This window comes from Stegodyphus dumicola, chromosome 9, assembly GCF_044657685.1.
Source record: "Stegodyphus dumicola isolate Sdum_Otavi_A_Nest chromosome 9, ASM4465768v1".
NCBI lineage: Eukaryota > Metazoa > Arthropoda > Arachnida > Araneae > Eresidae > Stegodyphus > Stegodyphus dumicola.
This window is the reverse complement of record NC_140776.1, coordinates 8,830,511-8,842,609: the sequence shown is the minus strand read 5'-3', so window position 1 is coordinate 8,842,609 and position 12,099 is coordinate 8,830,511. Positions and strand designations below refer to the sequence as shown.

At 28.3% G+C, this 12,099-nt stretch overlaps 1 protein-coding gene across 4 annotated transcripts in view; it reads right to left on the bottom strand.

Moving 5' to 3' along the window:
• The window catches only part of Nhe3 (Na[+]/H[+] hydrogen exchanger 3), a 101,149-nt gene that overhangs the window by 47,470 nt on the left and 41,580 nt on the right, over nt 1-12,099 (bottom strand). For all 4 annotated transcript variants that reach the window (XM_085823181.1, XM_085823184.1, XM_085823183.1 and 1 more), the window contains exons 11-13: nt 10,850-10,961; nt 5,817-5,970; nt 5,618-5,669 (exon numbers count right to left, since the gene is read on the bottom strand). In XM_085823181.1, coding sequence (XP_085679307.1) covers nt 5,618-5,669; nt 5,817-5,970; nt 10,850-10,961 — 318 coding nt within the window. The remainder of the gene's footprint in view (nt 1-5,617; nt 5,670-5,816; nt 5,971-10,849; nt 10,962-12,099) is intronic.

Sequence of the window (12,099 nt, the reverse complement as noted above, 5' to 3'; positions counted from 1 at the left end):
AAAATTAAATAATTCACTGAAGTTACAATAATAGTACTACAAGGAACTACAACAACAGGTAAATAAACAAGAATCTGGCAAACAAAGGGAATGGATGCAAATATTTAATACATTATGTTTATTCTCATTAAATAAAAACATGACTTACTAAAACAAATATGTGAAATTTTAAACTACAGAAAATTTATTATGCCTTATGTTAAATATCACTTTTATTAATTTTCTGTCTTAATTATGCAGTGTGAAAAATTCTTTTTTGTTTTTATTATTTTATTTTATAGAAGTTTTATTTTCATGGAAATTTAGAAAAGAACAATGGTTACAATATATTCCATTAAAAAATGTTTAGTCTATTGTTAGAAATTTAAGAATTCACAACATCCAATTTAATTTTTTAAACCAGAAAACAGCATTCATAGTTTTATGCATCCATAACAATTACTCACACAATTAACAAGCTTACTACAGAAAGGAAAATCTGATATATCAAGCACAGGACCTCCTTCTGATTCCATGTTTTAAACAGCAATGTAGTAAGATATCACTTTCAGTTGATCATTTGTAAACAAAATCTGATGATTTATCATTTCAATAAATGGAAAAATCTACGATACGAAATTATATTTTATCACGTATAATTGGGCATGTGTAAAAACTGCTTTTTCTAAATTTTTACCAACATAATCAAATTTTTTACCCTTCTTTTTTTTAATTTAAAACTATTTTATTAGGCAGTTGAAAAGCATAAAATTTTTTTGGTTTGAAGTAAATTAAATTGTTTTATACATATTTAAAATAGATACTTTGAAAATTTGAAAAAAATACCACAATTTAATTTTCTTCAGTGTTATTTTTATAGTATAAACAAATCTGTTGAGCATGTTGTTCACTTTAGATCCCTTCAAATTTTGGAATCATATTGGATATAGCTACTTTTTCCTGCTCTACCCTTTTCACTTACTATTTGCTTTTTACTATAGCTTCACACAAATGGAATGATGCTTCATCGAGATTATTACCATTTAGCATCGGATACTGATCTTTTACTGATATACAAACATTAATTAATCTCGCATGCTTCCAAATTTTGTCTTCATTTAAGTGTTACAGTGAGTTGCATAGTACCTTTTAAATGTCCTTCCTTTCATATAATCAGCACATTAATGGGTACATTTCTAAAACAATATGGTCTAAGTGTTATAGAATGTATGGTAATTATTTGTAGCATGCAATCTACTGCTTTTAGCTAGATATTTACTTTTAGATGGTCCCACTAAATGTTATTTTTAAATTCAAACAAGTGATAAAATGGTAGGAAAAGAAATGATTAAAACAACAGCTAATTTTAATGGAGCTATCTAAAAAATAAATAACTAAAAGTGGTAGATTACACATTGCATAATTACCAAAAATACTCTGATTCTAAAACTATATAGTCTAAATATCATTTGAAAATACAAGTGACTTCATGATTATCTGGTGTAACAGCAAAAACAATGTCCATAATTAATCACAGCAGGTTGGAAAAAAAAAGGGGGGGGGACGTGTTTAGGATATGACCTACTGCTAAAGAAGAAAACTTTATTTGCTGTAATAATATATGAAATTTTGTATTCTATTTTATAACTGGCCATGTATAAAAACCGACTTTCCTAAATTTATATCAACATAATCAAACGCTTTCCATATAATATACAATTTAATTGTTTTTATTTAAAGAAAATGAAGTGTTTATAATACAGCACCTACCGCTTATTAAACTCAATGATTAAAAAACACAGCTATTTGTTATGTTTGAATTTCAAGGAACCAAAACAAATTTATACTAAGCCATACAAAAACTGCCATTTCTTAACCTCATCTCTGCCACTTATTAAACTCAGACTCATTCTTCAGTGCCAGAATATCCCAATTGTACATATCAAGCTTTTCGTAGTTTATCCATTTAACATACTGCAGACTGTGGCTTTATCATTTAGTTTCATTTAAAGTTTCAATAAAATGGATTTGACCAAAAATGTCCTACTTCCCTGTTCCTGCACCTAAGAGACACTTTTCTGTGAGAATTTGAATAAATCACTAGACAAAACATTTTAAAAGATTTGTTGTGAGCTTAACTTGTGAAAATGCCAAGTAAAAAGAGAAGCATGAGAGAAAAGAATTAATTGCTAAAAGATTTTAATGTTCTTGGCAATTGCAGTTAAAGAAAAACTACATTCAAGTTGTGAATTTCCCAAACCGCATTGTGAATTTTATTTAAACAAAGAATTATGATTGATGAAGAACTACTAAAAATGCAAACATATTAAGGAAGTGAAAAAAAAACGAGAGGCGTTAAAATTACTTTTTGAGAATGGTTTCAAGATATAAAACTAAAGAATGTTTCTGTTCCCAGAACGTTTTTTCACTAATTGCTAGGACAGAATTTTATGTCAATCGACATATGGCTCATGAGCTACAAAAAGAGAAACCCCAAATTAATGATCATAAATTACATCATGAGAAGGAAAAAGCAGATCATCCTGCAGCTGATATTTGGGCAAAAACTGTATAAAAGACGTTTTACTTGGGCTGCTAACGAATACACAGCACTTAAAAGTTATATTACAAACAAAACTGGACATCATTACAGAACATTGCCAGAACACACATTAATATTTAAAAATGAAACAACAGTTGGTTTAAGAAACTGAAGGAATAAGTTACTGTTTCATTAATGTGCAGTATGGATCCAACAACTACAATGACAGTACTGGTTATTGACACATTCAGAAAACTTCAATTTTTGAAAGGGGTCAAGAAAGTACTTCTGACTTATCACAACAAGAACTCATGAATGGCAAATAGTATTTATACTGATTTTCTTTTGAAATGGGACAGCAAACTAAAAAATGGGGAGGGGGACTGCACACACATTTTTCTTCTGAAAAACATTAGTGTCTCTTCTTGCAAACACAATTTCTAACATTCACCCTTTTATTTTAAGGTATTATAAAAGCTTTCGAATTTTAGAAAAGGTATCGAATAACTGATGAAAAGAACTGAATTTTATGAAAATGCCGAGACTTCAAAAGAGATAAGTAAGTTGATATCTCTGCTAGAGGGTGTATATTACAGTCAATGAGAGATTAAATTTCTTAAAATCATTTAAAATTGTTTTCAAAAATGTAGCTTTTACGTAGAAGTCTTGGAGACAATTGCAAACTATAGCTAATGTTTCAGATATCTCCGAGGGAGAATTCATTTTTAGAATGTTTTTCAATTCACAACAATATTGCGACAAGATGCATAAAAATTGGAAGTGTTTAAAGAACTGTGAAAACTGATAGTGAAAGAGAGGACATGCCGCCGTCAATCAAATTTAGAAAAGCACTGCAAATTCTAAGAAAAATTCTTAAACTGAAAGATGCTGATAAAAAAGCTATCAGAAAAATTCTTACAAAATGGAGAATGCAGTTGAAAAAACATTGTTACAAATACATATAAACTAGCTGTTAATAAGAGATAAAATTTCATCAAGAATGCAATTACAAAAATATTTTTAGAAAAATTTTAAAATAAATTTCAAAATTGAGTTGATAGTTTTATTTTAATAATAATTATCATTTTATAATTAATTAATTTTTAGTTATAATTTTATTTGAAACATTTAACATTACTTCCCTGTTTGTGATACACTAATTGTTGTTTATTAAACTCAACTACTTAAATTAAAATACGTTTAGTATGGAAGTGATTTTAGTAAATGGGGGATACTGTATATTTAAAATAAATACCATAGTTTCATTTTCTTCTACATTATTTCTATAATATCAACAAGCCTAAAATCATTTTGATCTGCATGTATATCCTGTGATATTTAGGTATTAGTAAACAATCCTTGTTAGTTTATAGATCAACAGCTGAATAGTGTCTACCATAAATCTGCTATTTTAATCTTGTGCCACTGCCAACAGCACAAGAAAATATTTTGAAGTTTTTGAAGTTTCAATATTTTGAATTTTCAAAATATTGAAATATTTTGAAGTGCATTTTGAACATGGAATTTAACTTAGCATTACGGAACATAAAAAATGGTCAAGTTGATTACTAAAGAATCTCCACTTTGGAATTTAGCCCTATTTCTTGACAGTAGTGGTGTGTTGTGCATAAAAGGAAGATTAGAAGAAGCAGCATTTACAAAGGATGAGTTTCACCCTATGCTTCTTCCTAAGCAGTCTAAATTTACAGTTAATTATTATTTGAGAGCATAATACAATTTTTCATGGCGGAGTTCTTTTACGCTCACCAACATTAGGTCTAGATTTAGGATTAAACAAAGATAGACAAATTGTAAAAAGAGTATCAGGCAACTGCTTAATTTGTCGAAAATATAATTTGAAACCAGATAAACAAATAACTAACTACCCAAACACAGAATTACTGAAACCCCCCTTTTACTGTAACTAGAATGATTTTACTAGCCCAGTTTTAATAAAATCAGGATATGCCTCATGAAACGATATGCCTCAAAAAGCTTACATAGCATTATTTACAAGCATCGTGAGAGCTGTGCGCATTGAATTAATCACAAATATGTCAACAAAAAATTTTATTTTGTCATCGAGGAGATTTTGGGCTACGAAAGGAACTTGCAAAGTTATAATTTCCGACAATGTTAAGAGCTTCAGAGGCACTAACGAAATTCTGAAAGAATTTGCAAAAATTATAATAGATTCAAAATTAAAAGATTTCATATCAATTAATGGCATAACTTGGCAATAAATATATATTGCCATGCGCCTTGCTGGGGAGGGTTTTATGAAAGGCTCAAGAAAAGCATCAAAGAACCTTTACGAAAAATTCTTGGAAGGGCTCTTCTTAACTTTGAAGAAATAACTATTCTGTCAGACATTGAGTTAGTTCTAAATGACAGACCTTTTACTTATATCCACAATGAAATAAAAGAGCCATGAGCTTTCACACCTGCCCATTTCTTGTTTCCAGGGCAAGGCAATGTTCCTTATCCTTTGCATTTTGTCGACCTTTTTAGTAATGAACCATTAGGTAAACTTTAAGTAGGAGAAAACTGTATCAAACTAACCTTTGGAAACGAATTCGAAAAAAGTGGAAGGAGAATTACCTCTTCGAGTTAAGAGTGTGCAAACACTTTCTAAATCCTTTTCCTGAAAGGAATCTTAAAAAGAGTGAGGTTGTATAGCTGAAGGAGTTGATGAAATCAAAATTATTATGGTCTCTTGGAATTTAGTATATAAAAAAGTACATTTTTATCATAATTTGATTTCAAATTTTAAAAGAATATGCTTTAGATCACATTAAACATTCATTACACTGTATAATAAATAAAAATCCTCCCCCAAAGTCTTTGAAATTCATTCAGTTAGTATTTTTATTCTGACCGTACTACTCTGCATGTACCAAACACAATAAAAGCAAACAAAAAAATAGCACTTAAATAATTATGGTCATCAAATAGATCAGTAGTAACTAAAAATTAATTTATTAACTACTGCTCTTAAAAAGCTGTTAAACCTCAAAATAAGAATTATTAATATTACCTAAAGATTAACAAAGACACAATTATTCTGTAATTTACTCTACAGTTCAGTTAACTTACCGTTCTTAAACTTCCAAACTGTAGCATTTCATGATCTTCTTCAACACCAACTCTAAAAGTACCAATTAAAACATTAGATTTCAAATCCTACTCTAGATGATGAAAAACTTTGCCCAAATTTAATAATTTTCAGCACATTTGTAAGACAATTTAGAATTAACTTAAAGTAAAATCCCAATAAAGAAACATAATAACTTACGGAATACCTAACCATGCCAACAGCTGTGTTGAAAGACCTCCACATACAATAACAGTTACGATTGCTATAACTGATGTGGTTGTCAACATAAGATGTCTCTGATCAGACAATGTATTACGAATGGCTAATGCAAAAGCCATTGCTCCTCTCAAACCTATAATTGATAAACTGACAATTACTACATTTCAAACTGACAACTACTACATTTTCAGATTTTTTTAAGAGTAATTTTGATTCAGATAAACACATTTAACTAACAATATTTGATTATGCATTTCTACTGTCTTAAAAGTTTGATGGCTTAATTAAAAAAAGATAAATACTTTTTCATATCAGCACTATCAAATCAGTTTGGCAAACTTTTTCAACTTATATTATTACAAAATCAAAACACTCACTCTTTTCTCACGAAATTCTAAAAATAAGAAACAATTAAATAAATGCCCATTATAACTGGAAACAAACTGGATGCTGATTTTATCTGAAAATATTTATCAATCATTTTGCTACACTTCAATTTTATTTCTTTGATTTTAAAATAGAATCTCTTTCAATATAAATATCGGTAGTTGCATATTATCCCATTTGTGAAATTGTTACCAAACAATATGATTTAGCACTAAGCGTGGATAAGCATGATGCAACTCTGACTGATTTTCGATAAGCTACATTTTGTTTTTATGAACAATGATATAAATTACTGTTAGTGCTGTACTTGTTTTTTGCATTTGCTTTGTAAAGAACAGCAAGCAGTGGATTATTTTCAAAGTTATGGGATCTTAGTATAATAAAAATCATGTGTATTAATTAATGGATACAACATAGTAAGATGAATATGGCTGACAAAAAAGTAATAGATTGGAATAATTACCTACAGCTAAGTTTTACTCCCAGCATTTTAAACAAAGTTTCCAGTAAAATCGAGAAGTCTAACTAAACATAAGAAATCAATGAAAGTCCCTTTTTAAAATACAAAAATGAAACAATTTGAACACTGACTCAATTCTGTAGGAATGCTTGGAGCAACTCTGGCAGGTTTTCTACCAACTTTCATGGTTAGTGGGATAATACATAAGTACTTAAATATCCCTAAATAAAGGATACATCTTAAAATCATAGGTTTTTAATAAATTTTCTGACACTTTTCCCCATTGCACCACATGGTTTCCTTTAATGCATTTTGTTCATTCAAAAATATGATTGAAAAAAATACACTATATTCTTGGTGGTTTAGAAGAGAAAGAAAAGAATAATAAAAATATTCTGGTGACTCACACATTAAATGTGAAGTAGATTCTGATACTGATTACGATGCAAGTATCAACTATTTTAAAAGAATTCAGATTTTGGAATTGGTCCATGAAAAATAACTGTAACTAAAACTGAAACATTAGTATTAGTTACGTTAATAAGTGAAATACTATCATAATAAAAATATCTATCAGATATACTTCAGCATTTTGTTCCATTTAACTAATTTTATTAGAACACTTTTCTTTTTCAGTTGGTAGTAATCAAAGGAAAGTCATTTCATGTCATATAATTCATCATAATCTATGCAGTTCTATAATCAAAGTACACACATACTTACCATGAATTCGATATACATGATAAATATAAATAAGTATTAATAAATGAGTCAATATTATATCCCACATAAAATTTCAGAGATCACGTCACATTTTACCTTATGTGAAATACTTTGCTACCAATCTTATAATGATAAATTTTGTTTAAAAGCTTGGAATATTATTAAAAAGAAGTAAAAACTTAAAGCTCTGCAGGTGTGCAGGTGTCAGTATCCATAACACATAATAGTCAGATTTCAACAAAATGTTAAAACATTGCTCATTTTAAATTAGTTTAACTCGAATGATTAGTAAATTTTACTTTACAGTTTGTTAAACAAAATAACATATACCTAAGAATGATAAAACTCCACTTTCTACAATAACTTAAACATAAGCAAAAGAGGCTCCAATCATCCAAGAAAATTCTAATTAGAAGGAAAAAATTACATTTATCAGAATTTTTTTATTTAGTTTTCAATCTAAAACTAATAAAATTTAGTAAGATGCTTATCTCAGAAAGCAAGAAAGTGAATATGGAAGTATGGATGTGTAACAAGATATTAATAGAGCAATCACTATCACAAACTACATGAAAAGATATAAAATTCAAGTATTATTTAAACATTTTAAAGTTATTTTCCTTTTTGAAAAAAATTACTCTAACTATTTAAAATTTAAAGATATTTTTTAACTCAGATGATTTTTTACCTCTTGTACTCCCCCATACACATATTTACACTAAGAGATAAAGTCTTATAAATTCCTTTTGTTTAATGTACTCACTTAATGCAGTTTTGCTTAGTGTGCATTCATGGGTGGATTAATCAATTACTTTAAGCATGATTTTTCTGCACAGTTAGTACATAATTGATATTTTATGAATCTTAGATTTCTCATGTATGAAAATAAACTTCTGACAACGTATAGTCACTCAATACTGATTTTATAAACTACAAGCTGTGAATGATAAACCATAGCTACCTCTACAGAAAGGGAATCTGATAAAAGATTGCACTTCTCAAGGATGAAATCAATAAAATTCAATAACCTTCTTAAAACATTCAAGTTGTTTATTTACAAAATATTTCTAATACACTAATTGTTATGAATTTATCTGTGTAAACTGAGGAAATATAATAATCAATTTACAAATAAGAAAGTTAATTAAAATAATTTTATATGTAGAAAATTATGATTAAGACTGTTTTCAGGAGTGAATTTTTTAAAGAGACAGAAAATTATTTAATTAATTATTAAATTAAGGATAATGGCCTATACAGTCTAGTCTGATTTCATGATACGTAGATGCACTTTTTTCTTTTTGTTGGAAAATTCTATAGTCCTCCACCATATTTTGATTTTTTTAAATTTATAAGATAATTTTATTTAAAAAAACTAAACATATACACACATGATGGCATTCTTGGAAAAATTATTAATATACTAAAAAAACCTATCATATTCTGCAAAATCTCAATCTTATATTGTTCAAAGTTTTAAAATGTCCTGATTAGTAATTCGTTTCCATTTACAATTTATGAAAAATACATTGACTTTAGAAAGGGATTTTGATGAAATATAAATTTTAGATAGGTTGAACAATGGCTATAAATATCTCTAGTTAAAAAATTCATAAAGGTTATTTGCATACACATTTTACCAATTATGAAGTTTTTGTATAAGGTTTTAACTGGTCTTGATTAGAACTGATAAAGTATGCAATACAACAGTCAATTTTAATTAGTACTGTTGCTATTACAGTCTCACAAAAAATTACATAAAAAAGATTGAGATATCGTTTTATGTGATATTGCCCTCCTAACTAACTGTTTTTTTTTTTTTTCCATAAAAAGGTGTTATCTGTTTTTGTGCAGTGTTGAAATATACCAGTTTTATGCATTTACTCAAAATTATCGTTTTTTTTTCTTTTTTTTTTCTCTTTTTTATTTCAAACTACAACCTTCAATAGTTTGAAAATTATAAAAAAATGGTATCATCACTGAAATTTTAACACTTCTGCCCATGGAATCTTTCAAAATAGGAAACAATTCAAGCTAATTCAACTCTCACTATGTATTTAGCATAGTTAAATGGAAGTTATACTGTCAAATTAATTTCGTAGGAAATGGAAGTCGCCTTTTCTTCCTTCCCCTCAGCTCTTGACATTTATAATCTTTTGATAGTCATCAATGAGATGAGCTCGTATTCCAGTTACACATTGCAGTGAGCAGAAATAAATACAACTCACATTACAAATTTTTACGACTCGCAGATATCATGCATATTTAGGAAGAAATAATTGCTTAATCTCACTATCACTGAAGGTTTAAAACAAATTATGAAATAACTAGTTTATTCGAAGAATAATAACAATAATCAGCAGTTCTAGTTCATGTGATTCAAACAGCCCTGTTTAGGCCAAAGACGAGATAAAAATCATACTTTTACAAATGGAAGTCCTCTGGGGATACAAACTTGAGGCACAACCATTATACAGCATAATCTGCGTGTGCATACATATTCAAGCTTGTTATACAAAAAATGATGCTCTTTACATGATATAAAATATAAAATAAAGTAAAATAAATAAATAAATACAAAATCTGAAAACTTTCAGATTTTATATTACGCCAAAACAGGCATTATTTTCATTTACAGACATGTTTCGAAAGCATTTGGGCTAACATCACATCATGCTAAAAATATTTTAAAACAGAGTATTTTTAGAATTTCCGGCAGACAGTCTCGCATGCTGGAAATAATTCTCCACAGTGTTGCCACTGCTTGCTTTGAAATTGTCGAGTTTTTCAATAAAAAATTTGTTAAAGTTTTACAAAATATGAAACAGACGATAAAACAAATTCCAAATTTGGGCTTTCAGGTATCTATGTTGGATGCATGACTATGTTATTCAAAATTTGATGACTCTAGGTACCGTACTTTTTTCACAGTGCGAAAAATATATATGCATTCATGTAGATTTTTCATTATTTAGTTTCTTTATATATAATACAGGGTGATAAAATTTGGTGACAATATTTGAAAAGTGATTCAGACTTTTACAGCGATTCAACGCAAAATGTCGTTCTGAGACTAATAGCCCTTCTGGGTTAATAATACAGAGCTGTTGCCTTTTTTTAAAAAAAAATTATGCAATTTTAATAATCCAAGACATTAAGAAAATAATTTAGTATTAAATCATTAACTTTATTCTTTTGCAAAAGAAAATTAAATTTACAGCAGATAACAATTAAACAGAAATCAAAAATATATTTTAGATTAAAAATATAAACTTAAAACATATTCTAATAAAGTGGTATAAAATTATCAAATGACAAATACTTTTATGAAAAATTATATTTCTTTTATTGCAGCTTTCATTTAACTATACTTCTAGAATTTATAAAATGAAAAATTATATTTTGAATTAAAGTAAAAAGTTTAAAAAAAGACTGAACTCACCTGAAAAAAAGAGTACATGCTGAAAGCTCAAAGGTATTTTATTGTGCCGACCTAAATTCAGAAGCAATGATAATGGATAAATATTTAAAGCTCTACCAACAGCAATAGCAATCTAAGCATCAAGTTAAGTACAACCCACTAAATTTTGTGTAACTTAAATGACCTTATCCTTAAAATGATACACATTTATCAATGACTTGCTCTTGTTCTCTCTATATGTATATTTAACTTTTTTCTCTAAAGAAGCAAAATACAAGAAGTATTTTAAAGACGCTTTATGATTCCATCTTGCATTTGGTGTACAAATACTGCAATTAACAGAAAAATTTTTAGATTATTATTTTATGAATGAAAATAATGAAACCATTTTTCTGTCTAAAACTCAATTTTAAAATATTTGCTTGTGGGATCTGCCTGTATGGGAAGAAATTGCAACAAAATTTTCACAGAAATATGGTTTTTCTTGCAAAACCACTAAAGGGAAAAACTACTTTGAGCCTCTTCAAGAAAGCACCGTGAAAGTTCCATCAGAATAAAAGAAAAAACAGCTAAGTAGGTTTACTGAATGCTTTTAAGAGATAAATAACTAGTTAACCACTTCCCTTACAAATGTTTTTGAAAAAAATTGCAAAAAATCATCACATTTTTTATTTTATTATTAAATACAATGAAATGAAACAAATCGAAATATGTAGGTTTTAAGTTGGATTTTAAATTTTTTGAAGGTATAAAAGCATTTAGTTTTAATATTAGTTTAGTATCCCGAGTTATCTCGAGCAAACGAAAAAACGCTAAAGTGCAGAATCGCTCACTTATTCGTTTGGCGCTTTTTACAAGAGTAAGAAGCATTGGATTTTTCTCAATTTTCTTTGACTTTTTAAAAGAAAATAGGTTGATGTGTACATGGATAAAGTCAAGAGTGTGCGCAATGCTATTTTTGTGCAATTCTGGGATGATTTTTTAAGTGAAAATAGGTCGACGTGTACATGGATACCGCATATGTGGAATTCTTAAAAACAAACGTGCCAAGCAGCAGGCGATTCTGCACTTTCACCTTAAAAAAGGTTAAATATTAGTCTTTGTATGATAGTTTTTGAATCAAGGGTCAACACAAAGTGATACCTGACATTCTACACTGGTATCTGGTCTCTTTTCTTACTGGCTTACAGCTGGAATCTTTTTCACGGGAGCATAGAGTACACTGTCTCGTTGGATTTGATTTTTAAAAAAAAATGTTTCCCCCACCTCTT